General features: G+C 48.2%; 1 protein-coding gene across 6 annotated transcripts in view; it reads left to right on the forward strand.

Moving 5' to 3' along the window:
- The window catches only part of SLC25A25 (solute carrier family 25 member 25), a 30,857-nt gene that overhangs the window by 5,873 nt on the left and 2,220 nt on the right, over window positions 1–22,764 (forward strand). The window contains exons 1-10 of one of the 6 annotated variants that reach the window (XM_036913801.2): window positions 8,152–8,789; window positions 17,143–17,269; window positions 17,377–17,464; window positions 18,131–18,166; window positions 18,425–18,536; window positions 19,809–19,967; window positions 21,263–21,415; window positions 21,740–21,847; window positions 21,946–22,113; window positions 22,605–22,755. In XM_036913801.2, the coding sequence (XP_036769696.2) occupies window positions 8,571–8,789; window positions 17,143–17,269; window positions 17,377–17,464; window positions 18,131–18,166; window positions 18,425–18,536; window positions 19,809–19,967; window positions 21,263–21,415; window positions 21,740–21,847; window positions 21,946–22,113; window positions 22,605–22,755 (1,321 nt within the window). In that variant the 5' untranslated portion in view covers window positions 8,152–8,570. Of the gene's footprint in view, window positions 1–8,151; window positions 8,790–14,522; window positions 14,799–17,142; window positions 17,270–17,376; window positions 17,465–18,130; window positions 18,167–18,424; window positions 18,537–19,808; window positions 19,968–21,262; window positions 21,416–21,739; window positions 21,848–21,945; window positions 22,114–22,604; window positions 22,756–22,764 lie in introns of those variants that run through there. The other 5 variants (XM_036913804.2, XM_036913800.2, XM_036913803.2 and 2 more) reach the window with 5 other exon arrangements.

Below are 22,764 nucleotides of genomic sequence, written 5' to 3' on the forward strand. Positions count from 1 at the left end.
CATCAAACAGAACTTAGTTAAAACTTTTGGAGATTATCTCACCTCATTTTACAGAAACGGGACTGAGGCTCAGAGGGCTGGTTGAAGGCGAAGGAGCAGAACCCAGGATTTGACCGCCCAATTTAGCTCCACGTGGACTCCCACCTTTCCTTCTCTGGCTGGAGATGCTTAATCAGCCCTTAAACCTTTGCAGCCTTTATTTTCACAGCTTATGACACTGACATATCTGTGCATAACATCAGCTCAGCATTTTAAGACCCCTGCTGGTGCTCAGGAAGCAGGGACTGAAATGTTAGGTGTGCGCTTCCTAAATATGGGATATAAAAGACAACACAATACCTAAAAAAAAAAAAAAGAAGCTGTTGCTTTAAAGATGAACCTCCTTTAAAATAAATAAATGAATAACAAAAGTAGAACATACGGAGCTTCTTCTCTGCTGTAAACTCTTAGCCAGAAAGCTTGAAAAGGAGGTGAGTCATGGGTTCATTTTCCCAGGGTCAAAAGGGAAACTGGAGATAGTGGCCATCCGGCTCCTGCTGGTGCTCTGTGAAGCTTTCCGCGTTGTTCTCAACCCCTGGGCCTCAGGCCTTCTTTGCTCCAGCCCTTCCTCCGCCTTGGCTGGAGTCTGACATGACTCTTCTTACCAAAACACAAAGAAAACCACCTACATTGTGTGAGAAAACTCCCAAACCACTCAACTGTCAGTACTGGGGAAAAATTAAAAGAGGGTAGTTTGGATTACCAAGAACAGCACGCTGTTTCTTAAATCATGTCTGTAGGCCTGATAATTGAATAGTCCTTTTGGTTAAAACCAGCCAGCTGCGGTGCCAGCCTTCAGCAGCCTGCTGGCCTGTTCCCACCCTGCAGGTGTGAAATGCTGCTGTCACCTTTGGTGAATGCTTTTCAGTTGAGTTTGAATCCACAGGATGTTAAAACTGGAAAAGTTTTCAAGGTCGGTCCAGTTCGGTCCAGTTTGGTCCCCATGTTTTACAGCCCAGAGAAGTTAAAATGACTCGTCCCACTGAGGCACTAGATACGGTCCCTGGGGCACCACATAGTAATGCATTCGTGGACACGGTGAGCTTTCCCGTTTTCATTCACAACTGGGGTGTATTCTTTTTGCTAGAGTCTGTTCTTTAAGCTATGTAAGAATTAAAAATAGCACCTAATAAGTAATTCTGTAGCTTAAAAAGTCTTTTCTGAATTGTTTCTAAGAGCTTGCTTGGTTTACACCAGTTAATCTTACTCGATTCTTTCTGCTGCCCTTCACGCCCTGAGCACATTGCTGGGCAGCAGTAGGGTGGGGTTCCCATCCCTGTCCCAGCTCTTCTCTACAGCCACCCCCCACCCCCCACAGCGCAGAGCAGGCAGCTGGTGAGAGCTGTGTTTGCACTCACTCTGACGATGTCAGTTTTAGAGTGCAATCTGAAGTCAAATTTAAGAAGCTGAAAACATTTAGTATTTTGGTAATAAACCTGGTTTGCCTTTTTGCCCAAGAGAAGGGAAGGTGTAAGGATAAAGTAGCTGCCACACAAGTAGGCACAACATGTGCCAAAGGTTTGGCTCCCACTGATCAATTTCGGATTGGTGGAGAAACTTCTCATCGTTTTAGGTGACTGGGTTTTTACATGCTGGCCTCAGTACCATATTCTTACGCTTCATACATGTTGATTCTGAAGGAGAATCATGTTCTTATAAACACAGAAAAGAAATGAATGCTGTTGCTGTAAAGTCTCTTGCTTCTGCAGAACTTTCCGTGATACATCACAAAATTCTACACTTACAACCTCATTAATTTTGCTCCTAACTTTCTTTTAGAGAAAAGAAAAAGGCGTCTTTGTTAGTGGGAATTGCCCTTGAACCTGGGACCTGGACGGGTCTGGCTTCTCGCTGGGAGTAAACAGGCACCAGCCTAGCGACTGAGTGCTTCCTCTCTACTGCACTTAATCTTTCTCTTCCACACTCATAGGCGTTTCCTATGAGTCTTTACCAAAGGGGAGTCTTTACCAAAAGCTAGATTTTCTGGTTGTACTTCCTAAATGGAAACAGATTAGGGGATTTTACCTTTTTCATCGCTCCAGTTTGTCTTCAGTGCCTTGATTTCATTTATGCCTTAATGCCAATCAAACAGTCAAGTGCCTGGTTCCTCTTCATTGTCTAAATGTGGGCTGGGTCACTGGCAGGAGGCTGAATCATCTTACCTTACATCCCACCAGAGGGTGCGGGGGGGGGGGGGGGGGGGACAGCACACAGGATCTAAGCTTGAAATCACCAGTTGATTCTCTTCAGCGGTGAATAGTCACCTGCTACAGCTGTGCCTCTGAAATAGCGAATAACTACCATTTATCAATGTCTGAAAGAAATCCTTCAAACTCTTGCTCCCATAGCACCCCAAAAGAATTTTGAAAACAACATACCCCCTTGCACATCTTCAAAGTTTGATGCCTACAAATTTTTGTTACTTGTTTAGTCAGTGCAGAGAATATAATTTCTGGCATACTGTCTATCTGCTTTAAATGTTTGTTGGTTTTGGTTCTGGTCTTGGTCAAACCCTGGGAGTTTTGCATATTAAGATTCACTCCGTTTCTGAGAAATGCCCTCCACTTAACCTGTTTGTCCAAGCCAGTCCTCATTTTCAAATCAAATCAGTCTGGCTTTCTGTCAAAGAAATCTGGCTTCAGTTTTCAATTTAAAAAGTATTAATGGCCTTCCATCTGACAACATCTCTTCTGAAATAATTCTAAGATAGATAGGTAGTGGATAGTTCATCATGATTCCAAGATAGGTAGATAAACTGATAGCCATGAGCTATGGAGCCGTGTCCTGGAGTCAGCTGAGGGAAGATCTCTGCCTTGTTTTAAGATGCCCTCAAGAATCTCCACCTGTCCTCGTGTGGAATCTTTAGGGCCTTTTATCTGGGTAAGTCATCAGGATAATTTGGAATAGGTTCCTGCTGGGAGCTCCATTCCATTAGAATGGATTGTTTTCTCTGCAGATTACAGAAGATTGTGTGACACACTTTTATTCAGCTAAGTCTCCATTTTCTAGATTCTTGGAGGAGTGTTACTTCTGCAGGTGATGAGGCTCCTATTGACCAGATGCTTTGTTGATGTTTATAAACTGCAGTTACAGGAGGTTTACACTTGCCAGCCCTGTCTCTGGGTATGGGTGGTCCTTCATACCCAAGAAAGCTAAGTGTGGTAGAGTCATGTTATAGCAATTGCAAAAGAAACTAATGGGCTACCAGATAACTGCTGGTTTAGGTGATGGTATGGTGTAAGGAGAGAGATGGCATTAACCCACAAGGAAATCAAAGATACAAGAAAAAAGTGTTTAAAAAATGAAAATACTGCAAAGTATGCAATTGAACAAATTTCATTGACCTGTCTTAGGTGCTGGTCAAGGGAGATTAGAGGATAAATAAGGCATGGTCTGTTCCTGGCCTAGTTTATTATTTCCTTTCTGCTTACTTTGGGTTTATTTTGTTTTTGTTTTTGTTTTTTCTGACTTCTTGAGGTGAAAACCGAGATTAATTTGAGACCTTTCTGATATGGTCATTCCCTTCTAAGTACCGGCTTTGGCTGCATCCCACAAATTTTGATGTGCTTTCCCATCGTTCAAAGTACTTCCTAGTTTCTCTTATGATTTCTTCTTTGACACATGGATTATTTAGAATTGTATTATTTAGTTTCCAAATATTTGAGTATTTTTTTTTTTGTCATTGATTTCTAATTGAATTCCACTATGGTCAAAAAGCATATTTTGTACAAGTTAAGTCCTTTTAAATTTAGCTAGATTTGTTTTAAGGTCCAGAATAGGTTCCGTATATATTTGAAAAGAACATGTACTCTAGTCTTGTTGGGTGGAGTGTTTTATATAACCAGTTAGGTCAAGTTGATTGATACTGTTGTTCAAGTCTTCTGTGTCCTTACTGATTTTCTGTCTGTGTTGTTCTACCAGTTATTAAGAGAAAGGCATTAAGCTCTCTGGCTGTAATTGTGATTTGTTCTTCCTTTCCTTGCAGTTTCGTTGGGTTTTGCTTCACGTAATTGGGAGCTTTGGAATGTGGTACAAAAACAATTAGGATTGTTATGTCCTCTTGATAAATTGACCCTTTTATCATTATGAAAGTATTCTTTGCTCTGAAATCCACCTCATCTGATTTAGTATAACATTCCAGTTTTCTTTTGATGAATACAAACATGGCATATCTTTTTCCATTATTTTACTTTTAACCTATTTGTGTCTCTGTATTTAAGTGTGTTTCTTGTAGGCAACATAACAGCTAGATCTTGCTTTTCAAATCCAATCTGACAATCTCTGCCTTTTAATTGGGATGTTTAGACTGTTTATGTCCACTGTTGTTATTGATATGGTTTAAATCTACCATCTTGCTACTTGTTTCCTTTGTGGCCCACCTGTTATTTGTTCCCTTTCTTTCTGCCTATTTTTGGGTCAGTTGAGTATTATTGATTCTATTTTATCTCTGGTTGGTTTACTAGCTGCAACTCCCTGTCTTTATTTTTAATGGTAGCTATCGGAATTATGATATAAATCTTTAACATATCACAGCCTACCCCAACTGATATTATACCGCTTCACAAATAGTTTAAAAATCCTAAACAGTATTCTTTCATTTCTCTGTTTCCAGCCTTCGTGCTGTGGTTCTCATACGGTTTTACTTCTCCATATGTTGTAAACATACAATACAGTGTTTATCTTTGCTTTAAACAGTCACTTACTTTTAAAGAGATTTAAATAATAGGAGAAAAGTCCTTTGTATTAACCTATGCAATGACCATTTCCAGGGCTCATCGTTGCTTTGTGTTGATCTAGATCTCCAGTAAGTATCATTTTCCTTCTACCAGAAGGACTCCTTTAACATTTCTTGTAATACAAGCCTGCTGGTGATAAATTCTTTCAGCTTCTATATGTCTGGAAAGTATTTTGCCTTCCTCTTGAAAGGTATTTTTCGAGGTATAGAATTCCAGGTTAATCATTTCTGATGAGAAGTCTCCCGTCATTCTTATCTTTGATCCTCTGTATGTAATGGGTCTTTTTTTCACATGCTGCTTATAAGATTTTCCTGCTTATCACTGGTTTTCAGAAATTTAACTGTGATGTACCTGAGTGTAGGTTTTCATTTGTTTGTTTTGTTTTTCAGTGTTTCTTATGATTGGGTTTGTTGAGCTTCTTGGATCTGTGGATTCGTAGTTTTCAATAAGTTTTTTTTTAAATCTGGCCATTATATCTTTAAGTATTTTTTTCTGTCCCTGCCTTCATGAACTCGTTACTTGTATATTAGCCTGCTGGTGGTGGTGGTTCCACAGTTGCCTGTGCTTGGTTCATTTTTTTGCTCTGTTTTTTTTCTGTTTCATTTTGGAAAGTTTATGTGCTGTGTCTTCAAGTTCATTAATCTTTTCTTCTGTACTGTCTAATCTATTAAAACCATCCAGTGTGTTTTTCATCTTGGACATTGTAATTTTCATCTAGAGTATCTGCAGTGTCTCTAATTTTCTTGGGCTTCTTGATCATGTGGAATACAGTTATGGCTATCCTTGTATACTAATTCTGCCATACATGTCATCTCTGGGTCAGTTTCAGTTGATTGATTCCTGTCCTCCTGGCTCATCTTTTCCTGCTTCTTTGCTTTCCTGTTAATTTTTTGTTGGCTTTCATCTCATTGGGTGCTGAATGTTTTTGTATTCCTATAAATACTCTTGAGCTTTATCCCGGGATGCAATTATTTGGAAATAGTTTGACCCTTTGAGGGCTTGCTTCTTAAAGCTTTGTTAGTTGGGTAAGAATAGCATTTAGTCTAGGGCTAGTTTTGCACAGCTGTTGAAGCAAAACACTCTTAGTACGCTTCCTGAACCTTCCAATATTATGATGTTTCCCACTCTGGACCTGGGAACTGTTCTTAGCCCTGTGATGGCTTTGGCTGCTCTTCGCTCACCCACAGGCAGTTTCCTCACCAGAAGGAAACTCTAGGGGGCGCTCCACAGATCTGCAGCGCTGCACTCTGAGCAGCTCCCTCCATTCCCATACTCCTCCTGTGAACTCTAGCTGCCCTGGCCTCCCTGGCCCCTAGCTCCATCTCTTCAACATGGGGAGACTGCTGGGCTCTGCCTGGGTTGCCCACTCGGCACCATAGCCTGGAAACTGGGGCAGTCACAAGGCTTATGTCATTTCTATCATTTCTCCGGAGTCACTGTTCCCTTATAGCCTGTAGGCAGGAAAGCAACTCGCTCCCTGTTACTCCATCTTGGGCGGAAGTCCCTGAGTTCCTAACCCAGTTCTGTGGTACGGAGGAGTCCATTAAAGTAAAAGCCAGTGACCTATGAAGTGAGGGCTTTCCCTTAGGTTTGTAGATAGGGGCCCAAAATACCACCAGCTCATCCAATTCCCCAGACTTTTCAGTCCCTAAAAACAATATTCGTTGTCATTAAAAGACTACATATTTATTTAGGGGTTTTTGTTCTGGACTGGCTCTTCTTTGGTATTAAAACTAATGAGTTGTATGAGCTCACCATCTTTTTCTAGATAATATAGCTAATATGTACCATTCTAAGAACTCTATATATTATATAATTTAGTCTTTAGCCAGCTCTGTGAAGTAACAGTACAGCTCTGTTACTATCCCTATTTTGAGCATAAGTATACTAATGCACAGAGAGCTAAAGTAACTTGACCAAGAGCCCTCAGCTAGTAAGTGATGACAAGGATTGGAACTTGGGATCTGACCCCAAAGACTGTACATTTAATGAGCACACAAAACTGTATATGCAGTGAGCAGGCCACTGAGGCAGGCCCCTCAGCTTTCAGAGCAAGCTTGACCAACGTGCTTTCCCATGGCATGTTCTCTTTTTAAATAACTTATGTATATATGCAAACATGCATTTCTGGTAATACATGCTCATGATTCAGTTTCACGAGGTATAAGAGGATAGAAAACAAATTTCCCAGCTGACTTTCGCCCTCAAACCCCCATGCGTCCTCCCTACCCTAAACTTTCTTTTCAATTTTAGTGTCTTTCCAAAGGTGTTCTTTGCACATACAAGCCTAAAAGTTAATAGCAGCAGCATACAATCCCCTTTTGTTTGCACTTGACTTTTTTTCATTAACAAGATATCTTCAAGTAATTCCATAATAATAGGTGTAGGGCTACCTTGTTCTTTTTAACAGCTGCACAGGGCTCCACTGTATGGGTGTGCCATAATTTATGTACCCCCTCCCCTTTTAAAGGACTAAGTTGTTTCCAGACTTGTACTATGATAAACAAGGCTGCCCAAAATATCCTTGTGTTGTATCACATGTATGCCTTATACATATACCATACATATGTGTATGTGATTTCCCACATGTGCAAATATATCTACAGGATAAATTGCTAAAAGTGAAATTGCTCTGTCAAAGGATATGTGCTTTTGAAATGCTGGTAGCTGGGACTAAATTGCCCCCTAAAGAGGTGGTCCTGACTTATACTCATAGCCACTTGTGTGGGTGTTTCCACATACTCTTCCCGACACAGTTTATTAAACTTTGTGTGTTTTAAAATGATGGTATGAACATTGTATCAAAGGGTAACCTTTGTGATGGATGACTGTAATTGCATTTGCCTGCTAGTGAATTACAAAACAACCAAAGATTAATGAGCCTTTACTCAATTCAGTCTACAGACTTCTGTCCCTGGTTCTGGGTATTAGTAGTAGAAAGATTTGTGACTTGGTCCCAGTCCCCAGGCAGCTCATGGCGTAGAGGGAGACACAGAGAACTAGCTATGTTACGCGTGCGTTGTTACACAGTTGGGGAGCACGGAATAATGGGACAAGAAAAAGTGTTACTGGAATCTTAAGAAGTGTTGCCAGGGTCTCCCGATCACGTTAAACTTACTGGTGGATGTCATCCCGGGAACAACCAGGTGGAGAGGAGGGAGCCAGGCTCCTGAGGACGAGACAGCTCAGGGGTAACTGCGAGGCTGCAAGCCCATCTGGAGGAGCCGGTGCCACCTCCCTGCAGAGCTGCCGGGCTGCAGCAGGGACTCGGCCGCCTGTGATTGGAGGGATGCTGCTGGGGGCTGGTGAACTCGGTAGTGTCGGCCGAGGTGATTGGCCGCGCCCTGCTGCAGTGCGAATGCAGGCTGGATGCTCCGGCCTCCTCGCTGCTGTGAGGATCATTAGTTGAGTGAGGACCGCTGAATAATTGGGAGCTCAAAGTTGCTTCTGCCTTCCGGAGAGGTCCGTGGGGCTCCTGCTTATTCCTTTTTTTAAAGAGTCACGCATTTGATCACCGTCCACCTGCAAAAGTGAGTTTTTATTGAAGAAGCTCCAGTTGTCCTCATTGTCAGCAACCCGGCAGGGCTCAGAACGGCTACTTCGCAGGCCAGGCAGGACAGCAGGGCTGGCAAATTTGAGAAAGCAGGAGACAGCCGCTGCATGCAGAGCTGTCAGCCTTCCTACTCGCTGTGCTAGCCTTTCAAGCAGCTGTGCAGCCGGAGACCCTTGGTACTGTGGTCACATCCCACCTCAAAAGTGAACAGTCACCGTCGGCGACACTGGGAGGAAGCCGTGATGTTGCGGATGCCGTGGCATTTTCTGTCTAGCTTTCTCCCCAGGGCTGGGTGCCAAGGCTCCAGAGAGGGGAACCATGATGAAGTCAGAGGCACCCCAGCTCCAGCTGGGGGAGACCAGATGTCCAGCTCTTTGGGGAAACCAGCTGGAAGGGCTGAGACCCCGGAAAAGAGACCCACCATTTTGCTAGTGGTCGGACCTGCAGAGCAGTTTCCTCAGGTAATGACAACCTCAAGAGGACCTCCTACTTGGGGCTGGCCCAGAATAGAATCATTTTCCTGGAGAAAACTGAAGATGCGGGGAGGAAGAGAACTTAAAAGTCAATCTCTTTGGTATTGGGGCTGGGGAGAAACGTCAGACAATGAAACAGCCCAAATCTTCAGTCTCAAGTCTCTCTGTGCCACTGTAAAACCTTTATTACCCTATTGTGACCACTTCAGTCTGACCCTTTAGGGGAGGAGATTGAATGCAATAGAAGCTTTACCTTAGGATTTGTCGGCTTGGCCCCAGAAGGCCATTTGAAAGTAAGAGACAGACGATTGCAGTGTGTCTTATGTCTTAGTGAATCCGAGCAATGCAGGGAGAACTGAGCTGAGGAGCTAAGCGGGCAGTAGAGAGCCTTCAGAGCTGAACCCGACTGCCTGGAGCTGGGGAGGGCCACCCTGTCTGGCATCCCAAAGGGCTGACCCCTTGGCTTGGTGGGCAGAGGGCCCACCTTAACTTTGGGTCTGGAAGGAGGGGAGTGAAGAGGAGGTAGTCAGAGGAGAGGCTGGAGTCTCAAAGTGTAGAGCCCAGTGCCCCCTCTCAGGTCTGCTGAGTGCCAGGGCCTTCCAGCCATCTCTTAATCGGAGTGTGGGTCATATCTGCTCCTCACAAGAGTTAAGGTAAGTGGCAGTACCACCATTTCATAGATGCAGAAACCGAGGTGCGGAGATTAAGGAGAAGCAGAGGGGTCATTTCACCCCAGTCTGTTTGGAATTTTGCCCTGTAGTACCTCGATTTCCCCTAATAAAACAGTGTTCTCAGGGTCCTCAGGATTAGAACGGACAGTGCTGTTTGCCTGATATTTCTCCTGCCTGCTATAGGAGTGACCTTGGTCACCGCCTGAGCTTTTATCTAAGTTTGATAAAAACCAACTGGAGAAGGCAAGGAGATTCTGCCCTGTACCTGGCATGCTGTAGTTTCCCCAAAACTGGGGGTTGAATTGAATTGCTACATTTAAGAAATAAATGTTCGTTTTTCCTTTGCTAAGTGGGAGGGACTTCTGATAGAAACAACTTTTGCAGTCATTTAAGCATTGAGGAAAATCCATAGTCTGACAAGCTAGTCCCCAGTTCGCAGGGGTCTCAGAGTCTATATTATGCCTGAGATGTGCTTTAAGAAGTATCATTTTCTAGGTTTTAATCATTTTAGACAGCTTAGAAATGGCGGTGGCCCTATGTTTTGTGAGGAACTTTTTTTTTTAATCTACAGACCTGCTTGCTTTATGGCTGAGGGATTAAGGATTGGCTGACTTCCTGTTAAATTTACCTACTTTTGACTTTAATAATTAACTGCTCCATTTCCTAGAGTCACAGGGCACCTCTTGCCAGCTCTCCCTTCCCAGGGTGTCCTCACATCAGGACTTTGTTTTCTAAACAGCCAAATTCCTGGCTTGCAGAATCTGGAGCGGTTGGGGGCTGAACCTGAGACCCACAATTTTCACGTGCTCTTTTCCCCCAAAGGGAGACAGATCAGCTGGCTGGGGTGGGAGGAGCCCCAAGAGGGGGATGGATCACCCAGTTAGGTTTGAAGCAAGAAAGCAAATGCACCTGAGCAGTGTGGGCTCTTTAAAAGCAAATAAACCAAGAACTGGACTAGAGTTTCTGCAGGTGTCCCTTTCCGGTTCAGCTACTCTTGAAGTTTGGGGTTTGTGATCAATGGCCGGTGGGGCCTGCCCTTGCCATTTCACTCAGGAAGAGGTTCCCAAGGCGTTATGAAAACCTCGTAGAGAAGTACTCTCGGGTTCCCAGGCTTCTCGATTTCCTGGCTGCACTCATTCGTTTGCTCGCCCTAACCCTGTTTAAACATGTCTGCTCGTGAGCCAGATTCCTGCAAGCTTTTATTCTAGGAACTGTTCCAGTTTTTCCCCTTATCTTTGTCTTACAGTTAATCTGCAGTTGGAGAAGAAAGCCATTAGTGTGGAGTGGGAGGTGCCTTCCGCGGCATTCAAGCTTTCAAATCCTGAGGGGCTGTCTTCTCAGAAGCTCAGAGAATTTTGCTCATTGTATTCCTAATTGCCAAGTGTAGGCAGGTTTCATTGGAAACCGACTACACTGGGCTGTCATGGCAACCTGATCATCAAATGACGCTTCGGCCACAGCAGCAAATGAGGTTCGACAGCCGTATGGGTGGGTGGGGCTAGGACTGCCGGAGGCTGGCAAGGCTGCGTCGCATATTAATAATTTTGGCTTGGTCTGAGTCATTGCAGAGGAGGGGGAAAGTACTTTCTGACCTAATGCTACGCTCCCAAAGGTACTCCACCTGCCTTGTTCTTACTCATGGTATTCCAGCACTTACAGGAAGCACCTGTGTTTTGGCATGAAGCACAGTGGTCAAACAAGGAAAGCATGTAGTGGCCCTGGCAGGTTTGATGGGGAAAAGATGCTCAGGAGAGGAACTGCTGCTTTACAGATGAAATCTGAATCCGACACCACTAAATTCCAAGGGGTCTAGCGTTGCTGCGATGGTTTCTGAATCCTCGTTACAGAAATGGTCATGAGAAGAGAGGAAACAAAAATAATTCTGGGTCACAAAATTCGAGTCAGTAAAGAGAGCAGAGAAGAATCAGAGACGGCAGGAGGAGGACAGATCAGCACATTTCCCAGGGGTTTAGAAGAGCCAGGGAACCAGTGTGCACTGTCAGGAATGAACACAAACCATCTAGTCTTTTCCTTATTGGTAGCTCCCAATATGTGGTCAGAAGCTGTAACACGGATAGAGTTTTTTGTTGTTTTATACCTAAGGCTAAGCCTCACCTTGTTCAGGCTGGTGCCCTTCCCTCACACCTGCCACCTGTCAGTATGAGGTATAGCTTACCATCATTCTGTGTCAAGCCTACAGGTGTTCTTTGGAAACTAAGTTCCAAAAATCTCTTTATGGCAGTGTCAGGGTTGGGCTGTTGTAGTGGATGTTGTAATAAGAGCTGGGCCCTGAGGCTCAGCCCAGCCGCCAACGAGCTCAGGACCTGGGCAAATCGGGGAACCGCCCCTATCCTGCTTGCTTACCTCAGAGGTTTAGGGGCAACCCTAAAGCCCTTCTGGGCCCTGCTGTCAATAATTCCAGGGACAGAGCATTCACCCTGGCCAGTAGGCACCTGGAGATTGGCTCCCTTGGGAAGAATTCCCAATTTCTTTGTGAAAATGGTGTTCTGCATGACGTGTGAAATCAGGATGGGTGGTTTAAATCAATAAGCAAACGCCAGGTTTGTCCAGTGAAGACATTCTGTTGACTCCATCACAGTTGCAAACTAAAAATAAGTTAGAACCCTTTTTTAAACTTAATGTTGGAATGGAATTAATGTCAGCATTGTAAAATAATACCCTGACAAGCACATGCAGAACTTTTCAGAGAACATATTCTGACCCCATGATACTGTTGGTCTGTAGAGTAATGAGCTTTGTTTTAATCAAGGAAATGCCATTCTATTTTTATTCTAGAAAATAGTTGCTCTTATATAATGATGCTTTTAATAATTTTTCTTTATGTGTTGAATATAAGTTTCACTTTTTTGATATTGTTCTCAAATCTCAGATTTGATTTATAAGTACATTGCAAAATGCAATAGTACTCCAAAAAACTCAATGGTACAGTTATGTTTTTCAAAATTATTTGAAAAATACAGCTTATCAGGAAATGAACATCTGCAGTTGAACAACTTATTCAGTCAGAACACTGGCCATTTGTATTAGGATGACTGCAGTTGGTACTGGGGAGCAGGTACTGTAACAGATCAGTGCAATTTATTTTCATTTCAGAAGCAAATATGAATAATTTAACTTAACAAAGGAAGAGCAGCATTGTAAAATTCCGCTCTTTTTATAAATGTGAACCTCCTTGAAAATAAAAATAATAGCACATTATTTTGTTGAAGTGGATAAGATACCCTGAAAATTGCGGACATCCTGAAAAACAAACCCGAGGTCTTCATCAGGAGTAGAGGGTCTATTTGTTTCTTGGGGTATTAGAGGCCTGGCAAGCCCGAGTCACTCATTCAGAAGCTGTTTATGTTGGGCCCCTTCCATGATCAAGGCAAGGGCTCCTTCCAGGCAAGGAGTAGCCTCCTGCCTTCCAAGACCCTAATAGTAGAGATGAGGTGTGAGTAAAAACAACCCCAAAGCACAAATTCTGGATTGGGTGGCTTAAAAGGTAACTGAGTGTAATGGGCTGAGCCGGAGTCGGCCTGGATAATGCAGAGCTGTCCCTGGAGTGCTCATCAGGTCCTCCCTAGCACAGCCTGACACCTGTTTTATTGGACCATTATCATATCTCTTTTAGGAGGGCCAAAAAGCTGCGCAGGTGCCTTACAAGATGCTAAAATGTTTCCTAATGTCACATTTAAATACATCAACACCTGTGTTAAAATCCTTTTTTAATTTTCTTAAAGAGCTTTCTGGTGAATGAAGAAAGTCCTTTCACTTCTGTTCATCCCCAAGTGATAGCCAACCATTTTTAGCCATCCAGGCAAGGAGATGTAGTCTATATTAGGAAGTGGTACACTGTAGAAGGAGCGAGGTTCCTTTTTCATCTTTGTGATGCGAGTTCTTCCTCCACAGCCCAAATCTTACACTTTCCGTGGGGAAGGGAGAAAGGAGGTAGAGACGTCCGGCTGGTCTGGGGAGGATCGCCCTGAAATCATGACCACATTTCCTCTCTTCCCCCCCCCCTAAGAGGGGTGCTCAAGGGCAGTGTTGCCCAGAGAGCCTCCGGTGATGCCGGAGTGCTCGGTGGGTGTGTGCGGCTGTGGAGCGCTGGAGTTGAGGACACGCAGCTGAGCAACTGAATTTTTATTTTTGTTTCATCTTAATTTAAATTTTTAAAGGCTTCCCTATTGAACTGCACAGTTCTAAGCCAGGAAGCGGGACGATACAGAACTTTGAAGTACTGGGCATGAGAATGGGCTCTGAAGACTATGTCTGTGGGTCTTATGTTGAGGGCCTGGCTGATGCCAGAGGCAGGCTTCTGGGGAGTCCCTCAGCACAGTGACTGTTAGCCTACAGCATCCTCTCTCTTCCCCCATCCTGTCAACAACTCAGTGCTTGGGGGGACCCTCAGGGGAAGCCTGCAGGGGAAGGGCTGGTTCTGAGGTGCTCACATTGCAGAGGGACCTGACTAAGGTCACTGGAGCCAGCCAGAACCATGCCTGGACAGCCATGTGGCCAAGGCAGCCAAGTGCAGGGCTCAGCCAGCCAGGGGCAGCTCCTCTGCGGATGCGTGAGTCCACGGCTGCAGAGGAATGAGCCCATGGTGGGGCCACTCCCGGGGGGCTGGGCTGGGGTCCCAGCTCTCAGGCACCCCTACCAACTTCTCTCCTCATAACTAAGTTGGGCCTGGTTTCAGTGAGCATTGATTCAATCTCTGCCCACTTATTTTTCTGTCAGGAATGATTCACTAAGGGCAGAAAACCATTGTATTGTGTGACGCATTTGGGGACCTTCTGGAAATACAGGCAGGAGGCTATTTGTCTTCTGGCGGTGTTGGCAGCAGAGGGTGAAGGTTTGTTTGGGCATGATATCACTGCGGGGCAGTGCGCGCAGAGGTCAGATTATGAAGAGTTAACTGCGGGAGCGATGACCTCAGTCCTGAGCTTTACACCTCCCCTGGAGCCAGCCACCGCCTTGCAGGGGTCTGTGCTCATTGGCAGGACTTACAGTGGGTGGACTTCTTTCAATTAAGCAAAAGGGCGGGGCACAGGCAGCCAATGACAACTGTGCCCCGGCACATCTTGGGCATGTTTGCCAGCCGGCAGCGTTCTTCATTCTCCAGGCGGCCAGCACTTGCTTCAGGTGGCAGCTGAGCACCGTTGTCAGCATGTTCTGCCTGTGCTTGTATGTGCCGCTCATCGGGGAGGCCCAGACCGAGTTCCAGTACTTCGAGTCCAAGGGGCTTCCCACCGAGCTGAAGTCTATCTTCAGGCTCAGCGTCTTTATCCCCTCCCAGGAGTTCTCCACCTACCGCCAGTGGAAGCAGGTCTGTGCGGGAGGCAGCGGTCCATCGGTGGGCTGAGTGAGTGCACGCGTGGCTGTAGAGGGTGCACATGGGTGAAGTGTCCCTACCAGGCCACCAAGGGGAAAGAACACCTGAAAAGTGCAAATTTGGCCCCGTTGTTATGTGGCTACATCTGGTGAAAGGGCTGCATCATGTCGCGGGAATGACTGGCTTTCATGTGACTTCCAGGAAGGCTGGAATTATAGGGAAGGCACTTGTGGGAGATGGGAAAGAATTCTCTTGCTGGGGGCAGGTGGGAGCCTCTGAGAAGTAGTGGGGGTACAATCCTGCTGTGGAGGCAGAGCTGGCAGCGCTGTGCCCCTGGTGAAGCAAACCAATGCATGGCCTGGGAAGGGAGGATGGCAGCAGGAGTTGTTACAGTCTGAAGATGGGGAAACTGTTATAGAGCTTGTGGGGGTCGCTTGCCTCCTAAAGGGGTGCCCTGACTTCTCTGTTAAATCAGATGCTACACTATTCTCCATGCATATGGTAGTGGTGGAGGCCGGGGTGTGCCAGGGGTGGTGATTCGCATATGCTAAGGAGACAAAATAGTTTATTCATTCTAAGGTAGAAGCAGGGCCTTTAAGGATACTTGAAACCAGCTGCAGTGAGCATGTCCTTGGGTTGTCTGTATCACAGGGCACCCACCCAGTAGGCGCATGGATTGCGTTCGCGTTGGTGGCCAGGCAGCCTGAACACCAAAGAGCGTTGTACCCTGGTGTTCACCTCCCCGCTAAATGGCACGTAGATTCTATTTCCTCTCCTGCGATAAGTCTAGAGTGATAACCCTGTACATAATGCCTGTATCATTCTTGGCTGAGAGCACACATGTCTGCAGGAAGTTAACATAACTCCAGATGGCAGATAAAAATACTATCAGCATCTTTTTCAGCTTCCAGATGCCTCCCTTGCATTGCTCTTTGGATCATGTTAGGTGACATGGTATCTGTCCAGGCCTCCTCCCAGCACCCTTAGTGGCTGAGCAATAACAGAGCCATCAGGTGATTCAGAGAGTAACTGAATAATCGTTGGAGAATGCCAGCTAGCCAATGGTACATCAATTTCCAAACCCACTGTCTCAGAAGACTTGGAAACCAGTATTGGCTTGTGGATAGTGAATGAATGTATTTCTCACTGAGAGATTGGGCAACTCAGGAAGATTATAACCATTTCCCTTAGGAGATTATTGGTCGTAGTTTTGGGGTGTTGCTGGGTTGGAGTGACTCATTTGTGTCCCCCACCTTCTTGGGATTAACCTTTAGGGTGGCAATGGGATCTCTAGGGAGGCGGCTCTGCAGTCCGACAGGCCCAGCTTGAATCCCGCCCACTACTTTCCTAGCTGTGCGACCTTGGATAAATTACTTAACCTCTCTGAGGTTCTGTTTCCCTCTCCGCAAAATGGGGGAAATGATAATACCTACTCCTGGAGCTGTTTGGGAGGACTCAGCAGGTTACTAGAGATAAAGCACCTGAGGCCCAGGCCACTGTTTGCGATTCTGTGGGGGTACTTGCAGTTGCTGAGCATCCAGAACCAAACACAGCTGTTGAACAAAGCTCACCTTGAAAGGCAGGTGCAGTTTTGAAACCTCACCGCCAAAGAGCAGGGTCTCAAAGCCTTCTTGGGGCAATAAACTATTACCAAGTAGAGCTGCCCCACTCTTCCATGCCTGGTTCCATGCCTGGAACTAAGGTTGGTTACATCATCTGGCTTCGCTGAGATCAGAGACTGGCAGTGCCATCAAGCACATGCCCACGAATAATTCTCCATGACTCTTACCACTTCTTCAGCCTCCAAGTTATTTCTGGCAGTGTTTCCGCCAATCAGGCATTGGCAGGGATGGGCTCTGCCCCATACCTTCCCCCTGGACTCCCGATTATTCTTGGGTCAGTGCCACTTGTAGGGATAAAATGGCCAAGCTGCAGAGTTCCTGATGGAATCCCCACATTTGGGCAGAGAGCATGTGGCGCTGAGGCCTGGTGCCAGGGACAGTGCTGCAGGGGAGCCAAGCAGCTGACCCTGGCAGGACAGCAGAGCCGGTCTTCAGAACGCTTGGCATGAGAAAGTGCCGTGCCTGCACTGTTAGCCTTTGTCTCAGGGTCCTCCTGAGGCCTCCTTTTTCCTCTTGTGAGGGAAGCAAGGTGGGCGCTGGCCAGCCCTTGGGATCCAAGTGGTGGCTTGGAGAGTAGAACAGGGGACGTGTCTTGGGTCATTGGGGCCACCTCTGTTCACGGCTTGACACTGTTGTTTCCTGGGGACAGGGCACCATGAGGGACAAGGAAAAGCTGGTACATGAGTAAAGGACAAAACCTTACTTTTGTTTTATAGAAAATTGTACAAGCTGGAGATAAAGACCGTGATGGACAGCTAGACTTTGAAGAGTTTGTCCATTATCTCCAAGATCATGAGAAGAAACTGAGGCTGGTATTCAAGAGTTTGGATAAAAAGAACGATGGTGAGTGTGTCGCCGCCCCACCCCCACCCCCCAGCCAGCCGCTGACCCGTGGGGCCTCTCACTGGGCCTGGCTCCTGGCTCCTGGCTCACGGCCTTTGTTGTTGCAGGACGAATTGATGCTCAGGAGATCATGCAGTCCCTGCGGGACCTGGGAGTCAAGATATCTGAGCAGCAGGCAGAAAAAATTCTCAAGAGGTGAGAGCTTAGTCAGCCTCTGTATGTGGTTTAACAGAAGAAAGGTTCTGGAACCAGCTCTGTGGGGCCATTTGCTGTATTGACCTGCTTCTCCAAACTTGGACTCCGATGGTTTGATGAGATGAATAAGTAACCAGCCACCAGCCGCTGTCCAGGCTCCAGGCCTGGCTCATTTAAAGATCCACAAATCACCTGGAGGTGGGCCTGTTCCCCAGTGACCCGTGAAGACACAAGCTGGGGGGATTTCAAGTGGGTGAAAGGCTAGAGAGGAACAGCCCCCTCTGGTGGGTGGGGAGGGACTCACGCAGCCACACTCTGTTTAGGGTGGGCTTCTCCCTGAGGATGGAAGCTTTTCCCTAACCCTGTCATCAGACGTGCCGCCCCAAGACAGCTGACAGGGAAGCGCGGTGGGCCTGGGGCAAGCACAGTTGTTGCTGGGCCGCAAATTGCCCAGAGTAGCTGGAGGAGTGGCTTCCTCTCCTGGCTGAGCGTCTCCAACCGCAGGGCAAAGCAGCTGCCTGTCAGGGGTGGCAGCCTCCTGTGCCCTCCCCTCGTGCTGTGCTGTGCTGTGCGTGTGCGTGTGCCGGCCTCACTAACACCCGCTCAGAGCACTTGCTTATGTTGTTTCTCCTTTCTCTTCTGCATCCTCCTCTGTGTGTCTGTCAGAATACGCACGGGCCACTTCTGGGGCCCTGTCACCTAGTAAGTATCTGTTTTCACCCTGGCAACTGCCTCCCTCCTTGACCTCTGTGCCTGATCAGAACGGGGTTCTCATGGGCCATTATCTTCCCATTTTTGTGCAAAGTGGGGTATGGAGCCCCCTTGCCTTTCTCCTTGGGAAAGAGGCCCCTCTGGTCTCCCTGGTGGCCCCACGCCTGCCCTTGGCTCGCCCGGAGGTGGGACGTGCAGCCGACGGATGGGGCCTGTTTCCACGTGTGCGACCGTGCATTTGTCTTGCAGCATGGATAAAAATGGCACGATGACCATTGACTGGAACGAGTGGAGAGACTATCACCTCTTGCATCCTGTGGAGAACATTCCAGAGATCATCCTGTACTGGAAGCATTCCACGGTGGGTCCCCTGCTCCCCTGGCCGGAAGGCTGTGTCTCCCTCACCTGTTCACAGGGTCCCCTTGGCCTAGCATCAGCCCCTATCCCAGGGTGGGGGTGGGGACCCTGCTTGCCTCCTCTTCAACAGCGAGACCATCCACTCCTCGGCCAGCCCGGCACAGCCCCCCATGCTCCCTGGCTCCCTCTCATGCCAGCACCCTGACTGGCCTGACTGTTCCCCAGACATAGGGTTCCTTCTGCCAGGGGTGCCCTCCCATCCCCACATGCGGCCTGTTCTTCAAGGTCTGCTTCAGACACCCGCTCCTGAACCTGTTTGTGCTGCCAAAGCTGGTGTGAGCCTTCCTATGGGGTGCGGGACAGCAGAGCTATGGGGCTCCCCCCATGCCCCACTTGTTTGTGTCCTTTCTCTCTGTGGCAAAAGAAAATGTCCCCCTGGGCCCACTCATACTGCTCTCACCCCTCCCCAGCAGTCGTTCAGAAATACAGATATGCCCTCATTGATAGGGGCTGCATGGACCCTCTGCTGGCAAGCCCCCTTCATGCGGGGTGCCTCTGGGTCTGTGGTCTTTTCTACCCTGACTGTCAGCTGAAGAGGAGGCCAGGCCAGGGTGCTTCTCCTCATCTGTCTCCCAAGGTGTCAGGCAGGGCCTCCCCCTCAGGGGACACCTGGCGTGCCCTGACACCAGGTAGGGTGAAATTAAGTGGACTGCTCCAGCAGGAGGAGCAGGCTGACGGCAGCTCTGGCCTGCAGCCTTGGGGTCGGAGCAGGGCTGGCTCTGACTAGCCAGGAGGCCTCCAGGAGACAAGGTGTCTGTTGCTCAGGCATGGCAGCTCTCGTATTTGTGGGCCTTGCGTAATGCTCTGCCAACATGATTCGGTTACACATCAGGTTTCAGAAGAATTTTCACCCCTGATTTGATCCTTTGAGTACAGCCAGCCGGCTGATCCTCATCTGAAATGGCTTTGTAAGCTGTTCTCACTGGAGCCTCCCGGGCAGTGTCTCAAAGGACTGTCCAAAGGCTTTTTAACTGTTTCCTCCCAGCTGTGCTCTTGGATGGAGTCTGTGCCTGCCTCTCCAAGGTCACAAACGGGGACCAGAGCTTTGACACCCTCACACAGTGAAGGGGAGGAGACCCATCAGCTCCCACCCCCTGAGTCCATGGCATTCTCAGCCTCTGTGTGGCCCCTGGGGTGTCAGCCCCTCTGGGCAGTGGAGGGCTGTGGACCTACCTCTCTGTCTGGAGTTGTTTTATCTCGCTGGTCTTCCTCACAGATCTTTGACGTGGGCGAGAATCTGACAGTTCCCGATGAGTTCACGGTGGAGGAGAGGCAGACGGGGATGTGGTGGAGACACCTCGTGGCTGGAGGTGGGGCAGGGGCTGTATCTAGAACCTGCACGGCCCCCCTGGACAGACTCAAGGTGCTCATGCAGGTACGTAGGAGAAAGGCCCTAAACCACCTGCTTTCTACCCTGGGCTTCTCTGGGGGCTTAGTTCCCCCTTTTTTTGTCTGGTGCCCTTCTTTGAGCCCATACTTTTCTAACCCAATGAATTAGAGTGTAATTATTGCTCAGACAGGGTAACATTAGATCTGGACCCTGGTGAACTTTCGTACACAGCCGATCTAATTTTATCTAAGTCACTGAAGCCAGGAGTCACATTTGCAGGGCTGTAATGGGGACAGGTAGGGCTGGGATGTGGCAGGAAGCTGGTCTTCTGTAGGGCACCACACAGGCTCTGATGCGAGGGGACGTTCACCTGGCCCAGACACCATCACCTTGGCCAGGAGCCTGATTCCACGTCCACAGGGCAGATAAGCTAGACCCAGGTCAGGGATAGGGTTGCAAAACTGACATGTATGACGATGATCCGTGGGATTTCAGTGTCGTCTGAACAGTGGCCACTTACCCCCCTTGTCCCCTTGCTTGTGTTCTGGGACTTTTTGTGCCAGGAACACTGATCAGAAAAGGTGTTACCCTGTCCCCATTTGCCCTCAGAACCTGCGTTGGTTTAAGCCTGTTGGCAGATGAATGTGGACTAACTTCTTGTGCCAGGACGGGAAGCAGAGTGGTTTAGGGAGAAGAGCTTTAGGCATGGAGCCTGACGGGTTCCAACCCTGCCCCACGGCTGTGTGACCTTGAGCCAGTCAGTTCACTTCTAGGACTTTGTTCACCTGTGAAACTAGGGGGCTGGAGTAAATTGCCTCTCAGTTTGTTTTTCTTAACCAAATTCCCCAGAATGCTGTAGAGATTAAAAGCAATCCTTGGGTGGAATGACACAGTGCCTGGGATAATCCAGGAGGAGTTGGGGCAGCAAGGGACTATGGATTGGCTGTGGTTTAATGATTGTTCAAGCTGATGATGGCTTTATGGACACTCACTGAATAATTCTCAATACTTTCATATATGTTTGAAACTTTCCCATATTAAAAAGCTCAATTTTTTTAATTTTAAAAAGCGCTCCTTGTGGTGTTTAGGCATGGAATTGTTTAGCACCTTGGAGGTATTTAGCACAACGTTGGCACACAGTAGGTGCATGGCACACAGTCGGTGCGCAGTGATACAGTTGGACCTAGAGCAGCCATGTGTGATTCTCACGGTGCTTAGTCTTCAGAATACCGAGAAGGAGCCTGCCGACCTCCATCCAGCGGCGAGAAGAGGCTCTTTGTCGGATAGTGGCAGCCCTTGGCTGCTGAGTTTTTCTGACCACTTTATTCTTCCCTCCTCAGGTCCACGCCTCCCGCAGCAACAACATGTGCATCGTGGGTGGTTTCACCCAAATGATTCGCGAGGGAGGGGCCAAGTCCCTCTGGCGGGGCAATGGCATTAACGTCCTCAAAATTGCCCCCGAGTCAGCCATCAAGTTCATGGCCTACGAGCAGGTGAGGACGGCTCCCCAGGGATTGTCGTCAGTCAGCAGCTGCTTACTGAGCTTTCCCTGGGCTAAGGCCCCTGACCCCCTGATACTGCCGAACCTGGAGCCGGTCACTGTACCTGAGGGACAGCAGGGCAAGGCGGGAGGCCTGGGTCCAACCCCGGGTCTGCTGCCAATCACTGCAGGCCAGTTCCTTCTATTTCTGGGCAGCACCAACTGTGCCAGGGACACCAGGTCTCTGCTAAACCTCGCTGGCTCCGTGCGGAGGGGTGGGGCAGGGGCGGGTGCACTGGTCTCGGGGATGTATCAGTTTGTTTGCTCCATGTTCTAGATCAAGCGTCTTGTTGGGAGTGACCAGGAGACTCTGAGGATTCATGAGAGACTCGTGGCAGGGTCCCTGGCAGGGGCCATTGCACAGAGCAGCATCTACCCAATGGAGGTGAGTGCTCTCTTGGTCCTGGGGAGGGCAGCGCACGTGGGGTAGGGGTCAGCAGTGGGCTATGCTCACACGTCCATCGCTCCTCTTGGGTTCTGCAGGTTCTGAAGACCCGGATGGCTCTGCGCAAGACAGGCCAGTACTCAGGCATGCTGGACTGTGCCAGGAAGATTCTGGCCAGAGAGGGCGTGGCCGCCTTCTACAAGGGCTATGTCCCCAACATGCTGGGGATCATCCCCTATGCCGGGATAGACCTAGCCGTCTACGAGGTGAGGCCTTGAATCAGCAGAGATTCAGAAGACCCCTGTTCCCAAGCACCCACCTGTGATAGACTGATAGACCCTGGGGATGGCTGGGACAAGGAACAGCACCAAAGAGCATCTCCTCCTAGACTCACCTATTCATTGCAAGTGTCCCCTGTCACACTGCCTGCCCCTGGCAGCACCCAGGGGCTTGGCAGGCAGCTCTCCAGACCACAGAAGTCAGGCTGTCTATGGGGGAAGGCAGTGCTGCCCCGCCTCATCCCTGCCCCCTAGCCTGTCCAGGAATCCCCAGTGACAGCAGAAACAGGGGAGGCAGTCCAGGAGCTCAGCAAGACCCCAGCCAGCCCCGCCCAGGCCAAGCCAGTCCAGTTACGGTGGCCTTGTAGACCCCATGTGATGAGGATTGCCTCCTGCCTGGATCCAGTAACTGTGCCCCCGCACTCCCCACAAGTCTCATTGCCTCAGAAGCTCATCCCTACCCCCCTTTCCCCTTCCAGACACTCAAGAATGCCTGGCTGCAGCGGTATGCTGTGAACAGTGCAGACCCCGGCGTGTTTGTGCTCCTGGCCTGTGGCACCATGTCCAGTACTTGTGGCCAGCTGGCCAGCTACCCACTGGCCCTGGTCAGGACCCGGATGCAGGCCCAAGGTGAGGCTG

Source organism: Manis pentadactyla, chromosome 3, assembly GCF_030020395.1.
Source record: "Manis pentadactyla isolate mManPen7 chromosome 3, mManPen7.hap1, whole genome shotgun sequence".
NCBI lineage: Eukaryota > Metazoa > Chordata > Mammalia > Pholidota > Manidae > Manis > Manis pentadactyla.